Source organism: Agelaius tricolor, unplaced genomic scaffold (genome assembly GCF_023055355.1).
Source record: "Agelaius tricolor isolate 1412-34295 unplaced genomic scaffold, bAgeTri1.0.p SCAF_35, whole genome shotgun sequence".
NCBI classification, from domain to species: Eukaryota; Metazoa; Chordata; class Aves; order Passeriformes; family Icteridae; genus Agelaius; species Agelaius tricolor.
In genome coordinates, this window is record NW_027269295.1 from 5,580,987 (window position 1) to 5,606,059 (window position 25,073).

General features: G+C 50.4%; 2 protein-coding genes across 2 annotated transcripts; one reads left to right on the forward strand and one right to left on the reverse strand.

Annotated features, from left to right (window-relative positions):
• Window positions 1-5,380: 5,380 nt before the first annotated feature.
• On the reverse strand, window positions 5,381-10,645 carry OTOP2 (otopetrin 2). Its single transcript, XM_071452784.1, has 7 exons — window positions 10,519-10,645; window positions 9,510-9,938; window positions 8,870-9,006; window positions 8,207-8,265; window positions 7,441-7,574; window positions 6,100-6,989; window positions 5,381-5,551 (listed from the first exon to the last, which is right to left on the reverse strand). The coding sequence occupies exons 2-7, from the start codon at window positions 9,904-9,906 to the stop codon at window positions 5,381-5,383; spliced, it is 1,788 nt and encodes a 595-aa protein (XP_071308885.1). The 5' UTR covers window positions 9,907-9,938; window positions 10,519-10,645.
• Window positions 10,646-13,571: 2,926 nt separating this feature from the next.
• On the forward strand, window positions 13,572-22,541 carry USH1G (USH1 protein network component sans). Its single transcript, XM_071452672.1, has 2 exons — window positions 13,572-13,895; window positions 21,296-22,541. Exons 1-2 carry the CDS (start codon window positions 13,732-13,734, stop codon window positions 22,539-22,541), a joined length of 1,410 nt encoding a protein of 469 aa, XP_071308773.1. The 5' UTR covers window positions 13,572-13,731.
• The last annotated feature ends 2,532 nt before the right edge of the window (window positions 22,542-25,073 follow it).

Sequence of the window (25,073 nt, forward strand, 5' to 3'; positions counted from 1 at the left end):
AGTGGTTGGGGGAGCACAGGTTATCGTGTGTGGGGATGTGACGAAAGGGGTGGAAAACAAGGCTGAAAGGGCCCCATTTCTCCTGGGTGAGAACACCCGGTGTGTGCTGGTGCAGCCATTGTTTGATGTCTGCCTGCAAAAGGTTATGTTTAATGTCTGACCAAGCCCTTGCACTGCTGTGGTGGAGCCCAGGTGCTCCAGTCTGGGCAGGTGTTCATGAATACCCATGGCTGGATTTGTTCTGCCTTCCCCCAAAGCATCAGCATCTCCAGCCTGTCTGGAAGCCTACTTGGATGTCCTTGCTTTCATGTTTTGAGATCCTCTGAGTGCAATTGAGCTCTTTCAGGGGCCCGCCTCTTTTCCAGAATCTGTTCCAGAGATCAGCAGGGAACTGGGATATTCCAAGAGCCATTTGGTGGCCTCTGTTGGCTAAAGCCAACTATTTCTGCGCAAGTCATTAACAAATATGATCTTTTTCAGTGCTATGATCCTAAATTGGGGTAGCCATACAGAAGTAGGAAATGGAGGCCATGAGTCTGAATGTATCCTAAAGTTTGGCTGAAATTGGAAGTTTTTCCTTAAAAGATTGGTCTGAAATAAAATGCTGGTGCCTGCTGTGCTTCAGTAGTTTTGTCAATGGGACTGGGCATCTGTGTTGCAAAGATGAGGCGTCCTTCCTAGCCTGATTTACCCTATCTTGGCTTTGGAGCTGAAATTGAACCCAGAGGAGTTTTAAAGCTCTGGGAGATGGGTTAATCCTCCTTATTTGGTCCTTAATTTGAAGAAGAGCAGCTATTTTACTGGAATGTATTGACACAAGTTTAACTAAATCATTAAGTAAGCAAGCGTGCAAGAAAGGAGAAGGTGAGTCTAAGTCACTGGATCGATCACAGGAATCTCTGCCCCGGAGAAGCTGCCTCTACTCACAGGTTGGGAGAAAGCTGTAAACGTTAGGAGCAATGTTTGCCCCCCTGCTATCAGCAGTGTGCTTATTAATGGTGCTATCTGTGCACTCAGCAGTGATAACAGCCAGGCCAGGCCCAGCAGGTCAGTAAACAAGCCCTGGGAGGAAGGAGCTCCGTGCCCAGCCACTGTGTTTGCCCAAAGGCCACCTGAGGAACACGGGGCTCCTCACATCTCCCCGGCTGGCCCACGCCCTTCCTTTGGCATTGATAACCACGGCGGTGACGTCTCCTTGGGGCTGGGAGTGAGAGACTTCTGGGGTCACTGCAAAGAGCAGCTTCATTCAGCGTGGGTGAGGGTGAGCTGTGCTGCACTGCCCAGCTCTGTCCCTCCATCCCCTCCAATGGGTTCTGGGGGTATGGCCTGGCTCCCCTTGTGAGCGTGTCTCTATCTTCCCTGCTGGCTCTTGGTCCAGGTCCTTTTGACCTCCTGCCTGCACTGAGTTCCTCCTCACTGCTAAGGACCATTGGGAAATGCCTCCTCTGCCTCCACCTCCTGACTTGGCTCTCAGCACACTGCTGGAGCCAATCCTGCTCACAGGCACTTTGTGCTGCAATCCCATCCCTCATCTCCAGCCTTGTGACCTTCTCAATCCATCCACTTTCCATCTACTGTACTGACAGATAATAATTAACTTGGATTCCTCCCATCTCGGACACACCTCAGAGCAAACCACTCAGATAAATGGTGTTTTGCTTTGTTTTTTTTTTTCCTAACAAAACAAATCTCACCCTCAAATAACAGATGATTAAGAAGCAGAGGAGAAGATGCAAAACCCAGGTGGGGTGGGATGATGCCTCAGGCTTGACCCTGGCTATGGCCTTCCCTGCTCTTTTCTGAGCAATGATTTCTGATCTCCTGCTCTTCCTCTCTTCCCTCTATTGCTGCTCACTCTTGCTGGCTCTGGCAGCATGTCCCTCAGGCCAGGGTCTGAATTGAGACCTTTTTGACTCTCACATGCTGTCTCAGGTCTTGGAACTGGAGCACCTGAGCTCAAACAGTGCTGAGCTCTTAACCCTGCCAACCCCTGGGGAGTGATTTTTATTTGTGGGGTTTGGGGGTTCCACCAAACCTCTGCAACACAGCAGGTGCTCAAATCTGGAGCTGGGAGACCAAAGTGGATTTTATACCAAAGTGGGTGAATCTGGAAGCCCCTGGGAGGATCTGGTGCACCCAGGGCAGCCCATTGCTTTCCTGTAGCTCTTCATTTGCAGTGACTGCCATTGAAACAGTCACCCTGAGGCCCATCTCTGTCCTGGCTCCCCATCCCTTAACGGGAATGGAATCCCTGCTCCGTAAGGATGCTCTGGCAGGAGCAGTTAGCAAGATGCTGCTGGTGGCCTTGGGGCCCAGCCTCATTCTCTGCTCTGACAGGCTCTCTGCTCAGCCAGCTCCTGTGCCTCAGTTTCCCTCCTTCCAGGCAGGAAGATGGAGCTACCAGCAGTGCTTTTCTCCAGGGATCTGACATGGGGATGTGCGTACAAAGGGCCAAGCGTGATCCCTTCCATAACTTGGGTACTGTGTTCGTGGTGTCCTCCCCTTCCACCAAACCCTCCATCAAGAAGATGCATCCTGTTTTTTAGGTGGGCTGTGAGGAGCTGTGTCCCAGCTCTGAGGGGAAAGGGGCAGTGATGGAGCAGCCAGCAGTCAGCTGTGTCACCTGCCAGAGAGGAACTTCAAGGAAAGGCATGGATTTGTGCACTTAGGATGTGGCAGTGCCTGCTCCAGGGCTGCGCCTCAGTTTGGGTGACACACCTGGGAGACTGAATGTGCCAAGGAATCGCCCAGAACCTTTGGATGATTCTCCATCAGCCTTGGAGCACACCCCTTTGCACAGTAACTGACTATGAGCTGATACCTTCTAGTATCCTTGAGCACACAAGAGAGTTTACAGCAGAGTTTTCTTAGGGTTTAGATTTTTAGGCTTCTTTTTTTTCTTCTATGCATTTGTGCTCGCTTTCCCTCTGGCTATATATATACCCCCCTATATTTATATACTCCTTTTTTTGTGTATATAGCTGGGGTTCACAAGCTCTTTCCCATTCTACTGCTTTTCCCAAGATAGATGTTTGTGGCTGGAGGGCAGAAGAAGAATTCAGCCCTTGGTTGGAAGCCCCTGTCATCCCTGTGCTTGCAGCCTGGAGATACCTCAGATTAGCCAGGGATCCTTGTGGAGCCTCTACCATCCCCAGAGTGTTTTGATTTATCCCAAGAGGACTGTGGTTGAATGTTGTGGGGTTCCAGCTGACGCACCCTGGAGAAGTTGATTTGGGATTATTGCGTGTATCAGAGCTGCTTGAATTGTTGGGGGATTCTCCTCACATCCGTCCTGAATCTATTTGGCCCCAGAAGTGCCCCTACAACAGCTGTCCAGAAGAAAAGAGCAGTTCCAAGTTTTCCCTGCTTGACCCAGGGCACCCATTCCTGGGAACCTGGGAGCAGGAACCAGCAAGAGCATGTAGGAGGAAACCTGGTGTGCCCCCTGGGAATAGATTGGGTGATTAAAAGTGTTTTCTGCCCCTGTGTGTGCTCAGCAGCTTGGGCTCAAACAATGTGTGGAGCTGTAAGTAGGACTGACGTCTGCACTGTTTGCGTCTCTTCTCTGACTTAATTTCAACTGCAGGAGCCACAGAATAATGAGGCTTTTGTTTTAGGAAAGGTAAGGTTTCTAGAGGAAGATTTTATCTTTACCAGATCAACAGTAAAAATAGAACCAGGCCTTTGGAGGGTCAGTTGGGCTTGGGAAGACTCCCAGGCTGGTGAGGGAAAGGATCGACCCAAGTGGAGATGCTGGATCAGTGCAGCCCTCTGAGGGCAGGGGAAGTTGGGCTTTCCCCCATGTTCTACCCAGTTCAGAGAAAGGCTGCTGGCACACAGGAACACTGGTGTCAGACCAGCCAGAGGCACTGGTCCTTGCTGGTTTGGTGATCTGGACTTGGAGGGGAAGGTGGCTGGAAACACGTCAGCCTGGTCTGTAGGGTGGAAAATTGCATCACTCCATTTCAAGTCCCGTGACTTCCATTTATTATTTTTTCCTTGGTGGATGTGCAAACATCCATAGGAAAAGGCTTGATGGTTTCTTCCACCTCTGCAGTGTTTTTTATGGGAACGATAAACCCTGATGGAACAATAAAGCCTTTATTAGAATGGTTAAACCCTGATTTCTCAGGATGCAAACAGAGCTCAGCTGTGCCAGTTTGACATGCACCTTCCTGTCCTGGCAGACGGGGCTTTCTGAGGCTCTGCTTGGATGCTGGGTACAGCAGAGACGCCTATTTCTCTGAAAGCCCCCTCAATCATTCAGTGGTTCGTGGAGAGCTGCAGGCACCCAGAAACCTGAGTCAGGGCCACAGGGTCTGGGTGCAGGGCTGTACTCTAAGCCTCAAAGCACACACAGGCTTGAGGATGCAGCACCAGCATCCCTTCAGGGTGCTGGAGATCAAACTGGCCACAGCATTGCATTGATTTCTGTGTCATAGGGCCCTTTCAGGAGTTCAGTTACAGTGAAAATAAATAAATAACTTTGCATACAAAAATGTTCATATATTTTTTTAAAAAAATCATTATGTATTTAAAAAAAGAAAAAAAAGAAAAAAGAAAAGAAAAAAGAAAAATCTCTTTATTATCCCCCAGACTGTATTGCCCACATCATCTTTATGATTCTTGAGCCCTGATTCAGGAAAGCTGAGAAAAAAGTGTGCTAGAGCAATCCCATATCAGGGCTAGCCCAGGACCACAGGCACAGCTCTCCCTCCTTGGGAAGAGGAGGCTGCAGTGAAGCTTCCCGGAGAGGAAGGCATGGGCTGGAACAGGGAAGTGTTGAGAGGGCCCATACACATGGGCAATACAGAGAGGAAAGATTAAAATGTTTCCCAAAGCCTTTGGTGGTCACCAGTTTGTTTTTCACATCTCTGCAGGGGAGTGATTTCCGACTGGCCATATGAGGAGGTGAAGTGGTTTCCCTTTCTGTCCTTCCAGGCCTTTGTCAGCCCCTTGCACTCTCCAGCCCTCTGTGTGCAGGGAGGCTCTGACTGCCCAAGGGTGCTGAGAACACTCTGGAGAGTCCATCAGTGGCATGGAGTGAACAGGCTTTACAAGGAAGGTGAGTCTCTGTGTGAACCAAGGGTAATCACCATGATCCCACCCTAGATAACTTCCTTTCTTTCATCTGTTCTCTTTTAAGCTTTAAGAACTTCAGACACACACAGGCACATCCACACACAAGTAGCAAAAATAAAATCTGGACTATGTTTGGATCATCTTCACTGACAGTTCATAAATGCCCCAACACTGCAAGGGGACATGATTCAGGCAGTGTTGGAGACCCCTGGGGACATCTGGGCAGCTCCCAGCGCCCTGGGGTAGGAAGAAGGTGGATTGCTTGAGGAGGATCTCATCTTCCTTGCAAGGGAGCTCTTTAGGACATGATGTAGACCTCCAGCAAGCTGGCCACGGCATGCATTCGGTAGAAGATGCCAAAGGGCAGGCAAATGTCCACAATGGCCGGCCACATGGAATCACCATAGAAGTTCAGTTCTGTGTCATTGTCAAACTGGGGCCGGGCACCGAATGCTGGCATGATCCAGAGCTGTGGGAGGAAATGGGAGACAGCACTGTGTGAGAAAGGTGTGTGCTACATCAGGGGCCTGCAGTCACAGCTTCCCAGGAAAGGAGCAACCTCCTAGGCCATGGGTTTCGAGAAGAGATGTGCTGCCATGTCTCAAGAAAACCCAGACTTCACCCCAGATATTTGTCACTTTACATCCTTCTTTGAGGGGGTGAAGGGAATGGTTTAATGTAATTTATTAACGTAATCTATCCCACACATCCACAATAAAAATACTGAAACCGATTATTCTCTTGCATCCACCTCCTGTGTCTGATACTCTGGTGCTAAGTTATGGGTCTGTTGATGTAACCTGAAATGTCTTAATTTCAGGGCAGTCACTTTGTTTTTTTAGGGGACAAGGGAATCAGAATTCTGCATTTATAAATATAACTAATGTACTTTCTGTACAGCAGAGGCACAGAAAAGACTGCTTTTCCATTGGCCACACCTTTTCCTTCACAGACCCTTCTCCCTTGTGCTTCTAGCCCTCTTCTTCCCCACAAACTCTTCTCCCTGCATGTACTCACTATGATATTGCTCAGCAGCAGGAACATGGAGATCTCCCTCAAGAACTTCCTCCTCCAGTTCATCTTCTTGGGGGCAGTGAGGGACCTGACGAGGTCAGAAGCGTGCATGGCTTCCATGCTGGATGCCGCGCCGGCGGCCAAGGTGCTGCCAGTGTCGGGCACCCGCAGGGACACGGCATTGATGTTCACAAAGGTGAGCCCGTAGAGGTCCTTCTGGTGAGATTCGTGCTTGCAGTCCTCCTTGGGGGGCTGCCGGTGGAGGCCCTCGATGATGAAGACGTTCTGGAAGGTGTGCTGGGCGATCATTAGGAGGGCATAGGTGAGGTTGAGTGCACTGATAGTGTCCCTTGGCGTGCTGGCCACGATGGCCACAATGGAGTAGTAGGAAATGGCATATTGCCCCAAGGCTGCCCCCATTAGCAGGGCCACGTCCAGGGTCCTGGTGGGGTTCTTGTGCCGGTCCATGTCCCTCTTGTCAAACCGGTAGATGATGGAGCCACCGATGCAGACAAGAGACATCAGGCTCAGACAAACAATGTTGAAGATGTAGTACATGGTGAGTGCTTGGCTCTTCTTGCTGGATTCAGTGCTGGAATTTACCTGCACCTCGTACAGGATGAGGACTCCCAAACCACTCACAAGGATGATGAGGCCCAACATGATGCCTACAAAGAAGGTCCTTCGGAAGAGCTTGAACTTCAGGCGCTGAATGTGGTGGGAGTGGTCGTCTATGAAGCGTCCAACGTTCTTCCACATGACATAGACCATGGCAGAGGCAAAGAGACTGTACTCAATGTTAAAGGGGTACAGCCAAAAGTAGCCATTTTTGAAGATCTGGCAGATTTGGCTGTTGCAGTTGCATTCTTCAACTGAGCTGCTTCTCATTCCCACTGAAACAAGACAAAACCAGACAGGTGCCATGGTATTAAAATAAGGAACAACACTCCTTCTGGATGTTTGGGGTCAGTGAAAATCAAAACAAAGAACAAAAGAATATGTGACCACTTTAAAAACAAGGACACTTCACCATCAGCTTTCTTGTGCCCAGGTTATTTCTTAAAATGTTAACTGTTAGGTTAAATCTTCCTTTTTCCTTCCCTTCTTCAATCCCATCCCATTTGTACAGGGTCTTCCTCCTCTCTGACTCCTCTCTGACTCCTCTCTGACAGAGGTTTGGAAATGAACATCCATACTTGGGTTTTAACAAACCAGCCCTGACAAAGGTACCTCCAGCTCTAAACAGACATTCTGAAAAGGGATAAAATCTGACTTGCTGGGGAACAATTTCTACCTGGTGGGATCTCTCCCTGGACCAGATGGCTTCGCAAAGAGGCAGATTACCTTTCAGGAGCCACCTGAAGATTTCCTCTGTCATGTTTTTCTTCAGCTTTGAATGTGCCTTGTGGACAGACTCATCTGTCACTGCTGACATCCACACAGCCAGGTTTGTAGTCAGCGTCAGCATCAAGCCACATCTGCAGGAGGAGGAGAAGGTTTGTGACATTAAAGCAGTGGCTCTAGCCCATGTTTCTCCCATCCATGATTTGGGACTGTGGCATCTGCCTGAAGTGGTGCGAGGACTCCAATGGCCCAGGCTAGAAATCTTGATCCTTTCTTTACTGCCCTTACTCTCTTCCTGTTTTTTTTGTCTGTGCTCATGAGAATTAGCAAGGCTTGATTCCTAATGTTGCTTTTGAAAGAGCTTCTCAATAGTGAATAAATTAAAAGATCTGAACTGGTCTCCAGCAGATCCAGTCTTGCAAAAGTGGACAAGATCTCATTATAGCCTGAGGCTTGCCCACTGCATAGTTATCTTCCCCAGGGAATAAAAAGTCAACTATGAATCATTATTTAATGATAATTATTTATTTAATACTATCTGCTTTGAGTAATGCTTGTATTCTCTAATTGAATCCCAACCCTGATAGATCTACAGGTCATTAACCACAGCTGCTTGAGCTGGGATCTAAGTTTAGCTGGAGATTGAGCAGGTTTCATTTTGGGCAGCATTAAGGGATTATCCCCTGGTTACATCTTAGCTGTGTGAGAGAGTACAGAATGCCCAGGTCTGCTGGGCCAGTGGGATTCAAGTAGCAGCAGTGCTCACCTGGTAACATTCAGGTGCACGTGGATGCAGTCTTTGGCAGAGACCCACAGAAAATATGTCTGCAGGGAAAAGAAAAGGAGTTGTTATTCCCAGCAAAACAAGAAAGCAAAGGACCCCTCTGAAGGAGGGATCTCCCTGCAGAGCAGAGAGCAAGCTGGAGCCTCTTTTGCTTGGGTCCATCTGGGCTCAGCCTAGTTCATGATGCTGGCCCTCTGCTGGATGTTCTTTGCTCCCACTGCCATTGCTCTGCCCATGGCCAATCCTTATTCTGTCTATATTGTCCCTCTCTGATCTCTTCCCTCCTTGGCATTGTCCCAGAGCAGGGGGTCCTCTGTGTGGCCCCTCAAACTGCAAGGTAGCCCCTGCCTTGATTGTCCTTCTCCCCCTCTGTTCTTCATGGGCAAGGAGGCCTGGCTGGCTGGGGGCTTTTCAGAGTTTGTGACAAAAATGCCAACAAGTTTAAATCACTGCCTTAGAGTGAGTTGAGTTGCCATAGATGGAAGCTGTTGTGGTTGGAGGGAGAAGATGTGGGCTGGGTGGGGGCTGAGTTAAGCCCTTGCATTTGCTGTGGGAGCAGTTGAACTAAATCCAAGAGATCAGAGCTCCTTCCACTGGTGCCTGTGTGTCTCTACCACTCCCCAAGACAGAGCACAACCATCTCACCTGGACCACCACAAATATTGCCTGCACAATGGGGTAGATGATTTTGATTGCAGACAGGCAGCTGTAGAAGCTCGAGTAATATCCTATTTTGAACACATCCATGACAAGGCTGAAAATGGCAAATAGGATCAAGCCTCCTGTTGGAGAACAAAAATATCCGTGGTTGGACAGATGTGTGCACACATGGGCTAATGCAGAAGGATGAGAGGAAGAAGAGGAAATGTTGTCATGAAGAGGCTTTACTTCTACTGATGTTTTTCCTCTCCCAGCACCCAAATTATCTTGGCAGCAAAAAATCATACAATAATTTTGGCTGGAAGTGATTTTCAATCAGAATCAGCCTGGTATGCTGGGGCTAACAGCTCTTGCAAAAGCAGCAGAAGAGATCCTGGTGTAAGTTGCCAAGAGCCTTTGTGGATTCAGGGAGACCTGGCAGTGAATCCAGTGCAGGGACCAGGAGCTGACCTGAAGCAGGGCATGATGCCATGCCCCAGTCCATCAGCAGGAAGAGGCTGTGCCCAGATCTTTGCTGCTTCCCTTGTAATAACAGATGCTCCCATTAACTGTCCATCTCTAGCACTAGAGAAGGGCAGGATTTAGGAACTGGAATTTGTATCTCCCCTCCAGCCCCAGCACCTACCTCTCAGCCAGATGGGCCCGGCATGGGAGTCCTTGCCCAGGATGGCACCGGGGCACCGGGAGGTGCCAGCGAGGTAGAAGATGATCCAGATGATGACAATCAGCATCATGACTGTCAGCAGGAAGAAGACGTCGTAGTCGTGCACGGCGATCTTCTCGAAAGCCCCGCTGCTCACAAGCGTGCAGGCCAGCAGGGCCAAGTGCACAGCCAGCAGGATGGAGAACATGCGGCCACCCTTCTTCCACACTTCCTTGGAGGCAGGAGTGGAGGGGGGCTGGTGGCTGAAAGATGCTATCTGGCTTGAAGCCAGGCCGGCTTTGTCGTCCTTGTGCCCGCAGCCCATGCTGCAGGGGGGGTGTCCGAGCTCGCTGTCCTTTCGCCCAGGCTCCTCGGTCATGGTTCAGCCAAGGCTCTGCCTGAGGGTCAGAGCTGTTAAGGAGAGAGGCCCGTGAGTGAGAGGTGCATTTGGAACAGCCCAGGACACGTGATGAGGAGCACAGGATATTGCAGAGACAGGGACTGCAAGAAGAAGAGTGAGCTCATTTTCAAACTTTCCCTTTCCTGGTTCCCTGACGACTTTTTTTACTTAAGATGCTCTTGCTCAGGAAAATCCCAGGTCAGTTTAATGACGTGCGTTTAATTGGTCACACCACATTTACGTGTTTATTGATGCGAGAATTGGAAAAGCACCAAAAAGCACTCACAGGATAAAATATCCTGGGGCAAACAGCCAGTGTGGATAAAATTCTAAATGTCAAACACTAAATATTCTGAGAAATTGTTATACTTCCTTGCTGAAGAACAGGCCACCAAAAGGTAAGAAACCCCTGAGAATCTTTGGACTATCACATCGTAATTTGTAGCAGTTCCTGCAGGAAGAGTGTGAACTACTTGAGTTGTCACGCCCTCTAAAGCCCCTTGCCTATGCCAAGTTTGGCATTTTATTCATTCTCAGTGAAAAGCCTGAAATAAAGTGAATTAACCATTCAAACAAAGCCATTCCACCAACCTGTTTTGCTGCCTGGGATCCAAATCTCTGCTCCTGCCAGGCTGAGAAGTTTCCCTGTTGCTGCAGCTTGGTCAGTTGAAGAATTTATACCTGTTGAGACGTCTCTGTGATTTATACCATATCTGGAGCTGACAGCAGGGCTTTGTGGGCTTCTCAGAGAAACTCATGTGATCCATTTTGTGCAATAGCTGATTTTGGGGAAGCTGGAAAGAGATGAGGAGATAAGGGTTATTTACCTAGCAAGAGCATGAGTTGACAACACCGCTAAGCATGGCATGGACTGCTCGGTCACAGGGTCATGGCCACCACAGAGCAAGGCCACCCCACCAAATCCATCTCCCTACATGCATGAGGTCTCTTCCCTTGAGAGGAGATGGTTTAGGTGATGAACTTGTCTTTGGTGATGATTTTGTGCTTGGCTTTCCGCTTACTGGAGCAGAATAAACACTGTGCCCCACCCTGTGCTATTCAAATCAGTCCACTCCATGCCTCGAAGGTTCTTGAGGAAAAGGAAGAAATTTGCATTTGTACCTGTTCAGTGCCACAGTAACTTAATCCTTTCTCACCCATGCTGTCATCAACGAGGAAGGTTTAGCACTAGAGAAGGGCAGGATTTGGGGACAGGAATTTGTGGTCTCCTTTGCTGACGCAGTGCCTTTGATTTTTCAGGGTAGGATCACCTTTCTCTGGACCTTAACTCCTCTCCTTCTAAGGAGTAACCATGTCACAAACCACAGGGCAGGTATAATTCAAACGTTTGTCTGGTAAGGGAACAGTTTCTGCTCAAGGTCCCTTTCACCCAGCTATGTTTTGTGGGGGAGCTATAGAAGTCCCGTGGCAGTTCTGGGTGGATGGGGACAAGTTTTAGTCCTTGAGATGCCTCATTTGGAGATGTCTCTGCTGCTTTCCCCCTTCAGGGCAAGCACAGAGCTGGGGCCATTTGCTCTGTGTTTTCGCAGTCCCATTCCTGCCTGCTTGTGTCCTTCTTGCCCCACTGCAGGACAGCAAACTGAATTGTGTGTGATGGGGAAGGAGAGCTCAGGATGCACCACCCAGCCCAGGGACAGCCCCTGTGTCTCTGCCGTGCCGCCACCAGCTGCACCAGGTCTACCCTGCCTGGCCTCTGCTGAGCCACGGGGATTCCTTTTGGGGTGAGTGGTTGATCTCTTCTCAGTCTGCAGCCTTTCCCAGGGGAAGCCCAGGCCTCCCAGAAGTAAATCCGAGCTGATCATGATGTTTTGCAGAGGCCAAAGGTTCAGAGGCCCCTCGGGGTAAACGTGCTGGTTTACCGTGCTTCTTTTGTCCTTCCCAGCCAGCAATAGAGGAAAGAGTGTTCACTGCCTCGGGCAATGCTCCCAGTCCTCCTGGCAGCCACCATAGGGTGCAACAAATTTAATTAGTAACAATACAAGAATCATTAAATAACGTCAGTAATGAATTGCAGGCGTTACTGTGCTGCTTTTTACCCGCAAGGATCCCAGCATCAAAAGCCTCAGTGGCTACTACATCCCATTGCCCAGGGAGGCTGAGCTGGTGCAAATGAACCTGTTGAGGTGAGCAAACCCCGCAGGGAGCAGACTCTGGCTCTGATGCACTTCCAGGTGTCCCCGGGCAGCCGGGGACGCAGATGCCATGTCAGCCACCCAGGGATTAATCACTGCAGCTTGCGTGGGTGCACCTGGCACTGCTTTAGGGCCACCCTCCTGTCTTGGGGCATTTTTTTCCTTACAAAAATAAGCTGCCTTTCTCATTTACTTCCTCTTTGCTCATTGCCTCCAAGCTCCCCTGATGCTGTCTTACAGTCTTTCCCAATTTTCCACTCTCCTCCCATTTCTCACCCATCTGATGGCTCTGTCCACCCTCTCCAAACCCTGTGCCTGTCCTAGGGCCATGGTGACACACACAGAGTCCTACCCTGGAGATCTCCATTCCCAGGGTCAGAATATTACAGGTAAAATGAACAATAGAGTAGCAGGAAATTCCTCCTCCACATCAGCATGTCCCAGGGGATACAATCCACCGATTCACCCTTGGGTGTAATGCATTGGGACAGCTTCGTGCTTCGGTCAACACCCAGGCTTGACTCCATCTTTCCGACAGCAGAGGGTGCCCGGGAACCGGGAACGCTGCGCCGGAGACGTTTCCTGGGGCTGGGCAATTCCCCGAGGGTTCGCGCAGCCGGGAATTCTGTGTCAGCATAAAAGACACCAGAGGCCAGACACTGCACCCACTGCACATCGCAGTGAAGTACCGAGTTACACACAGGGTTTTTCAAGTCTCCAGAGAGGGAAAAGAGATGAGAAAGGGAATGTTTCCAGCCCTTACGAGTTTCCTTGATTTATCAGATTCCTGTTGCACAGTTTGTTATGCAGTTCCTTGGGAAGCAGAATTCTGTGGGTATAGGCAGGGGGGTATAGATGGGGGATAGGGATGGTGACTGGGTCTGCTGTTGTCGTCCTAGTGACACTAGGGAGAGATATAAATAAATAAATAAACGTTTGGGTTTTGTTTTGTTTTGTTGTTTTTTGTTTTTTCGTTGTTGTTGTTGTTTGTTTGGGTTTTTTGTTTTGTTTTGTTTTGTTTTTGTTTTTCTGTTTTAAGTGAGAAAAAACTGAGCTGTGAACACCCCTGGTATTACTTTGAAATCAGTCACCAAACTGCTCTCAGCCAACTCCACACAGAGCAGGATTATCCATCCAGGTCCCTGCTCTCACAGTGCTGTGAGTGGAGGCCGTGGGGGTTTGTGCTCCTCTGACCCACTCTTCCTCCTCTGGCTACTGCTGCCCCTTGCTTGAGATGGGGTAGCTATGGAATAGGGGCATATTGGGCAGGATAAACCCAGCAGCCTGTCTGACAGCCTGCTCTGCTCTGGGGACACGTAAACCTGGTGAATTGCTGCTGTGTGACCCCGTGCTGAGCCCAACAGAGCGATGCTGCTTAATTGGAGCTTTTAATGTGCCGTGGAGCTGGTGCGTGTTCCAAGGAGCCGCCGGGGCCGGAGGATGCTTAGGACCCAGGGGAAGCGCTGTGGAGCCTGCCTGGCTGGGCTTGGAACCGCTCCTGCCTCCCCGGCCAGGACTTCTCAGGTGTCCCGATACGCGGAGCTGTGCGAGGCCAGTGGGGCCCTCCCGGCAGCTGCTCCTGCCCCACGTCCGTGCCCATGCTCCGGGCCCCCTGGGCACCCATGTGCTGGCCCGGGGACGCCTTGGCACCATGAATGACCAGTACCACCGAGCCGCCCGGGACGGCTACCTGGACCTCCTGAAGGAAGCCACCAAGAAGGACCTGAACTCGCCCGATGAGGATGGCATGACCCCGACCCTATGGGCCGCCTACCACGGCAACCTGGACGCCCTGCGCCTTATTGTCAGCAGAGGGTGAGTGCTGGCCAGGGCACGGGGCTGCTCTAAGGAGCAGAGTAGCTGGGACCCCCCTCTTCCCCCTTCTCTGCTCACAGGTCAGTGTGCCTCACAAAATTATGGCTTCTTTCTATAAGACCCCTACTCCTGTCCTCCCTGCTGTTACTTTTCTTTGTTTGTGGTGCTTTGAATCTAATCCAACACTCCTCATAACTGCTCTGTGTTTTCCCAGCTCCTCTGACCCTTTAAGTGCTCCTGCCCCCAGCCTGCTTGCAGCAACCTGGGTAGGGGTGAGTTCACCTTTCCAAGTGCTTTGTAATCTTTTACAGGTCCTGTAAGGATAAACACATTGTGTTGCTGAAAAAAGCCCTTTTAAGTGAGGAGGTAGAGAAAATAACTGCTCCCTCTGTCCCAAGAATGCTCGCAGAGGGATGTATGCAGTGCCAGCTGGCAGTGGCTGGCACTTGTCTGTTTTACCCAAAGCAAGGTCTCAGTATGTGACCCCTGGGCAGCTTGTTGTACACTTGGAGCCCAGGAAATACAGGTTTTCCAAGAGCAGATTTCTTTAAGCCCAGTCTCCCCCACAGGGCCTGCTCCATACTGGTCTGTGTCTCTGTACCTCACCCTGGGCTGCCAAATCTTAAGAGTTTTTGGCTTCCTAAATGTGGATATGGTGGAGAGGTGGGAGTGGTATTAAGGGGACTTGTCAGACTGGATGGGATTTACACCTTGGTGTTGGGGGAACCACACAAGGTTTGTGCTAAAGCAAGACCTGCCATTCCTAGCTCCCTCTGGGGCAGTCTGTGACACTCCAGTTCTTATTAACCCCCCAAAGACATGGCCCAGTGCTTCCTTCTGCTCCAGTAGCTCTTCTGAGCACCTCTTTTAAAGCCATCCAAGCTGGAGTGGTTTCTGCCTTGTCTTGAGAGATTGGTGGTGCTGATTTTGATTTTTGTATTTCTAATATTATGGGATGGTACTGAGGTCAGCAGCCTGGATGGACGTCACACCTCCTTGGAAGGGCTTTACTTCTCCATGTTGGGCTTGGTGGGCCTGTCAGTTCCCATGCAGGGATTTGTTGTCCACCCTGGGCTGTGTTAGAGCTCTTGTACCTGACCAGCCACATCTCCACTGCACCCGTTCCTGGGCTTTTGCCATTTCCTGATATTCTGGTTTGCTTGTGCAAAACATTCAGCCAGCTGTGCTCACAGGCAGAACTCCTCCATCCATTCTTGTCCTTTCATTATAAATAATTTCCTTTCGGATCCTGAACTGAAGGCTGTGTACAGAGTGGCTTTGAGAAATCCTGATGGAGTAGGAGTGTGTTCAGGAAAAGATTATTTCTGAGTGTGGAAGGGAGTGAGCAAGACAGTGCTCCAAGTGGAGCATCCTGAGAGGGTCCTGGGCTGAGAGCCCTGGGATGCTTCCCTGGGTGGGGTTCTGTGACTCCCTGTGTACTCCAGGAAAGACTCTGCTCAGCAAAAACCTGTCCAGAGCTCCTGTCAGGACAGGAATTGCTAGCCAGGGCCAGCGAGATATGGGAGGAATGCTCAAGGGATGAGAGCATGAAGTTAAAAATTGTTCCAATTACTCTTTGATGGCCAAAAAGTCAACCTGGAAGGCCCAAGTGATGGATGAATGCCCCTCCAGAAAGGCAAAGCCTTTTGGACTGACTTTATAATCTCTTTATATCACTGTACCTCCTCATATTGCTCATCTCCATCACAGGGCACCCTGCAGCACCACTGCCTGCCCTGCCAACCCCCATCTAAGCCAGCAGTTTCTGCCTCTCCACAAAGCCCAAGGGCTGCTTTTGTAAACTCACATTGGATTAAAAGGTCCTTGTGGGCTCAAATCGTGTTCGAGTGCAGCTTGGCTGCTGTTTAATTAACAACCTAATATACGTTTGTTCCTGACAAGGAAAATAGCCTGGCAAAAGCCCAGTGCCCTTTACATGATGGATGGTGGAGCAAGGTGTGTGGCTGTGGGACTGCAGGATGTGTTTGCATTTGTGCATTCATCTCCATGTGTCAGATCCTTGCCCAGGGCCACAGAGTGACCAGTAAAGAGCTTGGCATGGAGGCAGGCACACCCCTGCTCCTTGGAGCTGGCTTTGGGTCTGCCAAAGGCAGGAAAGCCCCAGCCTGGGGACAAGGGTGCCAGAGAGGTGGAATTGTGCAAGACCCAGGAGAGCCTGAGGGCAGACCCTGTAATTTTCTGCCAGTGCCCAGGATGATGTGCCACAGTATTTAAGCTTTGTTCAGAGAGGATACTTAATGCTGTGTTATATATGTTACTATTACACCTGCACTATAACCACTCTGAGGCAAGAGGGAGGACCCCAGAGCATCCCAAAATGTCAGAGAATTTCTCTCTGGCCTCTGCTGCCAAAATATTCCTCCTTTGGTTCGGAGAGCCCTGCACTACGAGGTGGGAGTGTGGAACTATGGGATGGAGCAGTGTCTCGGGGCGTGGAGGCTTTGGGGCTGGGCTGGCTCCTTGCAGGGCCTGAGGAGGCTGGTGAGCCTCCATCTGGGTTGCACAGGGATGTCAAAGCACACAGGATGATGGGGAGTCCTGGGACAGCAAGAAACATCAAAATCTCCTTGCCAGTGCTGGGCAGTGGCACCAGTGCCCAAACAAGATGGGACATTGAGTGCTATGAAATGCCCTTTGAGGGTGGCCAGAGGAACCCTGAGAAAGCAGGGCTGTGGGAGGGGGTTCCTGGGAGCCAAAATCATGGCTCTAATGGTTGTGTCAGGCTGATGGACACATGTAGGCTCTATCATCAGTGAAGGAGCCTCATCCACGTGTGTTCAGCAGATTGTGGTGTGAGGCTGGAACAAGGAGGGGGAAAGAAATCCTTTGGTAGATCCTTGAGGGAAGCTTGTTGCCCCAACCGACATGGAAGGGGTAATGAAATAGGCTTACTGTGCTGCCCCTACCAGCTGGTGATGTGTCTGTGCCTCTGTGCACCCTTTGCAACAGACAGAGAGAGGGTTTGGGATGGAGGGATCAGCAGTGGCTCATCCTTCTTGTTTGCCACACAAAAAGCCTTTTTCTTCCTCCTGGCTGGGCTCCAGTGAGGAAAACAAACTCAATTAACATGATGGCTGGGCAGAGGCAGGCAAGCTGGCATTTAGCATTGCAGCTTTTCAGACACAGTAATTCTTCAGTGTGTTTCATTAGGCACTGCTGTGGCAGTGGCAGGCACCAGTCCAGCTCCAGTTACAGGCAGGTCTGGGGGCCTTGGCTGGGATCAGCCAGGACTTGCTTGCAGTGGACAGCAGGAGAAGTGAGGATGTGTCTGCAGGTCCTCGCTCACCAGAGCTGGTCCTCATTTTCCCTTCTTACAAAAACAGGGGGCACAGATACTTTGGATGTCAGTGGCAGAGGGGACGGGTGGCTCAGCCATGGTTTGGGGCTGACGGTGGCTCCTGACATCAGCCAGGCTGCTCGAGGGCATCACATCAGCCCAGCCGGGCAGGGCTGCAGGGGAGGTTGCAGCAAAGGCACATGAAGGTGATGTGAGGATGATGTGAGGGTGATGGGAGGGTGATGTGCACCCTCTGCACCCACAGGGCTGGAGGCCACGTGGGAGCCGGGGCAGCCTGGCTGTGTTGGTGGGGACCTTCCCAGGGTGACAACCTGCCGGGAAGGCAAAGGAGCAGGGTGGGGCTCTGTTGCAGCTTCGTGGCTTCCGGCACCTGAGCTGGCTGCTGGCAGTGAGGGTGAGCCCTGGGCACGTTGAGGTGCTGAACCAGGAGACATGGCCCTGGGCACTGCCCCAGCATGAGCAGCCACCTGGACAGGAACTGCCAGCCTGGCTTTCTGCTGGGACAAGAGGCAGAGAGCCCTGACATGACACTCATCTACAGCATCTCTGCTGGATTTTTGGGGATTTGAGCCTGAAGGACAATTGAATTCTCAGGCTACCACAACCTGGGGAAAACTTGGTGTACAGGACCTAAAGCTCTGCTCTGAGCCCAAAACCTCATCTTTTCTGCTCTTTTCTAGGCTTTGCTTGGGTCATTGCCCTGACTGACTATGCTGAAGGTAGTGAGGGATTGTTTCTCAAGCCATAAATTATTTTTTTCATTCTTCCTTTATCCAAAACCATTTTATGGGAGCAGAGACACTCTGCACCCAGTTGGTTCCTCATCTGAGGGCCCGATACCTCACACACACCCATGAGCCAAGGGTGAGCCAGCCCTTTGCTATCAGAGGAACTTCACACATGTGGCCAGGGAAGAGCATATGTAAGTGCCACTGAATTCCCCAGCTAATTGGAATCCTATGGGAGAAGCAGAGGGCAAAAACCAGCAGGAAGGGAGTGAGCATGCATGTCATGGTGCAAACACAGTGACTCAAGAGATGCACATGTCCACATAAGGGGCCCAATTAACAGTGTTTTAATAATGATTATTACAGGAGTTGACTAAGTGCTCAAAAATGCTTTGAAGCTGAGAAGTGCTGCACTTTACACCTGTTATTAAAATATGTTCCCACTTAGTGGAACCTGCAGTCAGCATCTCCTCATGTGCAGCACCCTGGAGGTGAAGTTTTGCTCAGACAGACACCTGCCAGAGGGAGGGCCTCATGTTTATTATCTGAGTTGAATCAAACGTCTCTACTTTGCAAGTCACCGTTCTTCTTTCCTTCTGGTGCATTTTTAGTGCCTGAGGCAGACATTTACAGGGCAGAGGGCCTGGGATATCTAATTTTGCTCTCATACTCTTCTTTCTAGACAGTGGAAATGACCAGGAAAAGCTGGTTTTGATGTTCTTTCCCCTCACTCTCTGAGGAAAGTAGACTTTCACATATGAAACCACCAAGAGCTCCCTGATTTGCCCTGTGCACCCTGAACCAGACAGACCTGAGAATAGGCTCCAAAAGGTACTTGATGGATTGAGCATCCACACACTTAGTTTAGGGGGCAAGACTGTTTCCAGTGAGTCCACTGCTCAGTCACTGTCCACATCATGAGTCCACATACTCACTGGGACCCTTGGGGTGCCCTGGCTCACCTGCCCACACATGCCAGGCACACAAGTGCCCTTTCAAAACAAACCAACAGCCCTTCATGCACTGGAGTCTCTCCACCAGTACCAGCAGCTCCATGTGGAACAGGTTCACTGGCTCTTTAAATCCAGCTCCATCAATAATTTACTCCTCTCTTGCAATTCATCAAATATTTATCCTCCCCATGCATTTCCCAGCCTGGACATGTCACTACGAGGGTAGAAGCAAGGGCTGGGGAATTACTGCTCCTGGAAACTCGGCATTGCCAGAGTACTATCAGATCCCTTCTCTCCTTTTCTTGGCTTCATGGCTTCTCAACCCTGTGATCTCCTGCCTTCCCCCTCTTCATCACCCATCTTTGAAACCTTTTTCTCCTTCTATAAGAGATGTCAAAGGCTCTGGCTCAAAAGTCCTGAAGGGTTTGTGGGTTTTTTGGTCTTACAGAGTTTCAAACCTATTGATTAACTTGCTGAATTTGCCAATGAGCTCAAGGTTGTACTTACTATGTTTCTGTAAATTTAGTGAAAACATGTTTATGATGGAGTTTGCTGTTCATGCTCTCACAGAGAAAGCTGAGTGCACCTCATAGCAGCTTTCAGGGAGTGAAGTTAGGAAGTTCATGCTCTGGGTGCAAATAATCTCCAGCTTAACCTCTGGACAGGCTTTATTGCTTTTCTAAAGCCTAAGGATTGCAAACTTGGCATTACACTGACTGGGCAGTTCCTCTCTGCTGTCTCTGCTGCCCCTTGGACAGTGTTCCAAGCAGGCAGTGGGGTCCCTTTGTGGGGATGAATGTGCTGGATGAGGCTGTTTCTGGGGTTTGGGTATTTGCATAAAGTGATGAAGGTGCAAAGCAGCAGGATAAAGAAGTCCCTCTGCTCCTGTGGTCTCCTGCTCCTTCTCCAGGGAAGTTTTTAGACTCTTTGAAGTCAGACAAGCCATAGCTCAGAGCTCATGGGATTTGGGAGAGGGTTCTGGGCTCTGCTGCTCCCAGTTCTTGTCAACACAGACCCTAAAGCAGCGAGGAGTTAAGTAACCTTTGCTGAAGGTCTCAAGTGTGCATTTAAGGAGTTGGACCTGATGATCCTTGATGGGGTCACTTTCAACTCTATGATTTGCCTTCTGCACTCCTGGTGTCACCATGGACTGGAGCTGAGGTTTGTGTGGAGGAGGAACAGTGCTGGATTCCTCTGGAGCTCACTGAAAGGGTGGTGTGGGAACAGGCAGGAGCTGTGCTGAGCCAGAGCTCTGCCAGAGCCCTGCTGCCCACGAGGAGTTGCTCCTGAGGGTGGTGGAGCTGCCCAGCCTTAATAAAAGGCTTTGCCATATCCATGTGCACGGAGGGAGAGTGCTCTGTTGACAGATACTGCTGCTGGCTGCATATCATTAGCACACAGCTCGGGAGAGGGCTGGTGCCAGCAGGGGTGTGAACTCTCTCTCGTTTCACCTGAGCACAAATACAGAGGAATGTCGGGAGGACAGACTTCCCTTGAATCCCAGGTTTGTGTTTGTCCTGGCACAGGAGGCAGGAGATGCAGGCAAGTAGTTGTGTCCTGCCAGCAGCTTGCTGGGGCAGGGGCTGGCACAGTGTGAATGGAGATGCCACTGGCAGTGTCCAGCTCCTGAGGAGTGCAGAAACCTAATCTGCACTTTCTCTGAAACTGGATTCTCTGGATGTGCTAATACCAGCGTGCTTCCAGCTGTGCTATCGAGACCAAGCATGGTACAGCAAAATCTCCCTCAAAGCCCCAATGCAAAAGCCAATGACAGCAAAATCACTCTTATCCTCTCCTGCCAACGTTCCTCTTTGTGCCACAGATTTCCTCAGGTGCCCAGGAACAGCTGGGTGGGAAGGTATGGCAGCTGGGGGGTTTCAGAACCATTGCTGAGGATGGATGGGATCCCAAGGTGTTCTACCCAGGACATGGCAGACAAAGAGGCATTTTGGCATATGCCGCCACAGAGTCTGAATGAAGCCAAGTTCTGAAGGCAGACTCTGACTAGAATTTAATGGCATATTTGAGATTTGAAATTTTACAACAAGCTTAAGGTCAGAGATGGAATTAGACCCTTTATCTCAGTTCTGGGCTATCCAGAACCTGACTTGCCTTTCTCCAGAAGTTGGTTTGATGTGGGAACACATTTTTCTTGAGACCTAAATCCAAGTCACATTGCCACAGCCTTGCATGTGGGGCATGTGATTCCATGTCAGTAGTACACCCCTCCAGAAAATCCCTTTAAAATTAAGTTGCAGGAACCTTAGGTGAATAACTTGATATTTCAAGCAAGGAGGCAACATTTCATGGTGCTGATTTGTCCCTGCACAGCTGGGAATGTCTCAGTGAAGTCTGTCATCAATCCCTGCATGCTAAACAGTTGATTTTCTTGCTGCCTAGGGGTGATCCAGACAAATGTGACATCTGGGGGAACACCCCCCTCCACCTGGCAGCAGCCAACGGCCACCTGAACTGCCTCTCCTTCCTCATCTCCTTTGGGGCCAACATCTGGTGCCTGGACAATGACTATCACACCCCACTGGACATGGCAGCCATGAAGGGGCACATGGAGTGTGTGCGGTACCTGGACTCGATTGCTGCCAAGCAGAGCAACCTCAACCCCAAGCTGGTGAGCAAACTGAAGGACAAGGCCTTTCGGGATGCAGAGAGGAGGATTAAGGACTGTGTGAAGCTGCAGAAGAAGCACCACGAAAGGATGGAGAAACGGTACAGAAAGGAGATGTCAGATAATTCGGATACCATGAGCTTTTCCAGCTATTCCAGCAGCACCTTAAGCAAGAAGTTCCAGCACATGTCTATGGTAACTTCCCTGCCATATTCACAAGCCACCATCCATGGCACAGCCAAGGGAAAGACGAAAATACAAAAGAAATTAGAGAAGAAGAAGCAGGTGGACGGGACATTCAAGATCTACGAGGATGGCAGGAAAAGCGTGCGGTCTCTGTCTGGTCTGCAGCTGGGCAATGATGTCATGTTTGTGAAGCAGGGCACGTACGCCAGCCCGAAGGAGTGGACGCGCCGCAATATCCGCGACATGTTCCTCACGGATGAAGACACCGTCTCCCGTGCCATAAGCGACCCAGGTTTGCACATGGACTCGGCCCACTCCGAGGTCAGCACTGACTCCGGACATGACTCCTTGTTCAACCGCCCCGGGCTGGGCACCATGGTGTTCCGGCGCAACTACGTGAGCAGCGGGCTCTTCGGGATCGGCCGCGAGGACGGGGCCGCGCTGGGGGAGGATGGCGCCGACGGGATGGGCGTCAGACTGCGGAGCCGCCTGCAGCGCTCGCCAAGTCTCAACGACAGCATTGGCAGTGCCAACAGCCTGCAGGAGAGGAACGCCGAGGAGCTGCCCTGGGATGAGGTGGAGCTGGGCTTAGATGATGACGATGAACCAGACACCAGCCCCTTGGAAACTTTTCTGGCTTCCCTGCATATGTTTGAATTCATCTCCATCCTGAAGAAGGAAAAGATTGACTTGGAGGCTCTCATGCTGTGTTCAGACCATGACCTGAAGAGCATCAATATCCCTTTGGGCCCCAGGAAAAAGATTCTGGATGCCATCCAGAGGAGACGACAAACACTGGAGAAGCCAGATGTCATTGTAGACACTGAACTGTAAGTGGGAGATGGGGTGTCTGAGGGGTTAAACCCTTCAGCAGGTGCAGCTGTGGATAATGTAAGGTCTTTTTTTCAACCTGCTTTGGAAGAGTAGGAGTCCAGGTAACCTCAGCACTTCTGTGTGTGGGCAAATTCCTGCTCATGTGGAAAGGATGAGCATTTGGAGAGGTGGCAATAGTGTTAGTTCATTACTCAACAACCTTAATGTAACTGGGCAGGACGTGAAGCCCTTGTTTTGTTTCATAACCCATTTGAATGCAGACTGCTTTGTGGTCTGATGCTTCTCAGTCCATGTAGCTGAGATTTGTAACCACGCTTAGGCTTGTATTGACTCTTCACCTTTTGAAGACATTAGGAAATCAGCTGCAATTCCTGGTGGGACCAGGCTGATGGCAGTGCCAGGTGGCTTTGGGAATCCTTCCCCAAATGCTTGAGATCTTACTCAGGCCTCTGAAGATTGCATATCTGGGTTGGAGTTGTTGCTGTTTTATGGTGTTTCCAGGGTTTGGTTGTAGGGTTAAAGGACTGTATCTGTCAGAGAGGAGAAGGGAAGGCCACATGCACTGACACTCCAATTCACTGTGTTGTTTGGGCTTCTCAGCCTTCAGATATCTGTGTGCTGCTTTTACAGCCTTTCAGTGCAGCTTGTTCTTGGATCCTCATGGTGCTGATAGATTTTTCTCTTTTCCTTTGCAGATAGCAGAAGCTTTTTTTTTTTTTTTTTTTTTTTTTTTTAATGCTCAAGAAACAAACCCAGTTCTAAGTTGCCAGAAAACACAAGCCAGAGACTCCCTTTCTGGGGCAGCTGAAAGCTACAGCCATCCCCACCAGTCCCACAGGACTACTCCCTCACTTTGCTCCCTGTCTGTGCGATGCTCCCGGGTGGTTCCTGGCACAGAGGGATGACAGCTGAGAGTGGACCAGGCAGCTCCATCCTGCCAGTCTTCAAGGGACCATGGTCTCCCACTCACTGGAGGAAGGAGTGAGCTGCACAGATGGCTGGGACACTGCTGTCACAGGCTGTGAGACCACACCAAGCCATGAACGGAAGGAGATAACGTGATATTTTCAAAGGGACACAAAATAAATAATTACAATCTATTCTTCCCTGAGCAAGTGGTTGTTTTGGGGTTTGGGCTTGAGGAGCAGAGGGTTTAGGAATTCTGCTCTCTCTTCTGGTTCTCCTTTGGTGAGAAGCATCATCCTGTCTGGTGCTATATTTTTGGAAGGGAGTTCTGATGGCCATGGTCTCAGTCTGAGATGTGCCAGCCATGACTTTAGCCAGCTGGTGCCCAACAGGTCTGTGAGTCTGGTCAGTGCTGTCTTGAGGGCAAAATCAAGAATGAAGATGTTGCTTCGGACATGTTGGTAGTTGCCTTCCAGTGGTCAAATGGTTATTTCACAGACCAATGTTTCTGTCCCATCTCTCCAGAGCACTGAGCTGTGTCAGCAGTTTGTGTGCAAAGGACCTTGTCTCTGAAATCCAGCAATCTCCCAGGACTGAGCAGAGCACCAGGCTGCTGCCCAGAGCCTCTTCTGAGCATCCCTGATGCATCAGTGCTCCAAGCACAGCTCTGAACCACAGTGTCAGGTGTTTCCACAGACCTATCCCACTCACCAGTGCACTCCCAGCCCTGCTGTGCTATTTTACATGTGATCTATGAATGGCTCCTGGGTTGCAGGAGTTTCTGTGGTGCGGCAGCAGGATGGGCAGTGACATATCCTACTGAGGGAGAGTCAGCAGCCTGTGACATGGGGTATTGGCAAAGTGCCTGTTCAGGCTGTGATGCAGACTGTCAGATCAGAAAAATGCTGCACACGTTACTGGCATTGCTTATCCACTTCATCTCAGGGATACAAATGATAAGGAATGACCTGTGTGTGCTCATCCCAGGCCAGGCTGGGATTTGGACCACACTTAGTCCCTTTAGAACTGCAGAGGCCGTGGTTATGCTGGTTGGAAGATGGGGATTTGTTTGGTGTGAAGCAGCTGTGTTGCTCCCTGTCTGTGCTTGCCCTGGGTGTGTGGGTGCAGGGGAGGAAAATTACTCTTTGCAAGTTAGAAATACTCAGGTGTTTCTCTGCCCTGCTGCTCCCCAATGCCTGAATCCCCACCAGTAGAGTGTGGGGTCCCAGCCTCAAGCCACTGCACACAGAGATGCTCTGGCATCCCCTAAACACCATCACTGCACTGAGGGTCTGAGATCTTTCTGCACAGATGTAAACTGGTTCCATTTTTTTAAAGCATTTTTTAGGACCTAACAGTGCATTTATATGTGGAATTACAAGTTCTGAATAACTCTTGGCTCAATGTACAGGCAAAAGGGTGAGCCATCAGATGTGCTGAGTCAGTGAGTTCTCCAAGAAGGCTGCACTACCCCGGCCCCAGCACTGTTTTCTTTGGTCCCTTTCCAAAGCCCAGGGCTGGTGTCCCAGCAGGGAGAGCGATGGCTTGGCTGATGTCACAGCTCCCTCTGCCGGGACCAGGTCTGGGAGAGCATGATAGGGCCCACAGCCCGCTGGGATCCACTGC

Coding starts and splice junctions, on each gene's coding strand:
- OTOP2 (XM_071452784.1), bottom strand. CDS start 9,906: ATGACCGAGGAGCCTGGGCGAAAGGACAGCGAGCTCGGACACCCCCCC. Junction 9,007..9,509: donor CGGGCCCATCTGGCTGAGAG/GTAGGTGCTGGG, acceptor GTTCTCCAACAG/GAGGCTTGATCCTATTTGCC. Junction 8,266..8,869: donor CAATATTTGTGGTGGTCCAG/GTGAGATGGTTG, acceptor TTTTCCCTGCAG/ACATATTTTCTGTGGGTCTC.
- USH1G (XM_071452672.1), top strand. CDS start 13,732: ATGAATGACCAGTACCACCGAGCCGCCCGGGACGGCTACCTGGACCTC. Junction 13,896..21,295: donor CGCCTTATTGTCAGCAGAGG/GTGAGTGCTGGC, acceptor CTTGCTGCCTAG/GGGTGATCCAGACAAATGTG.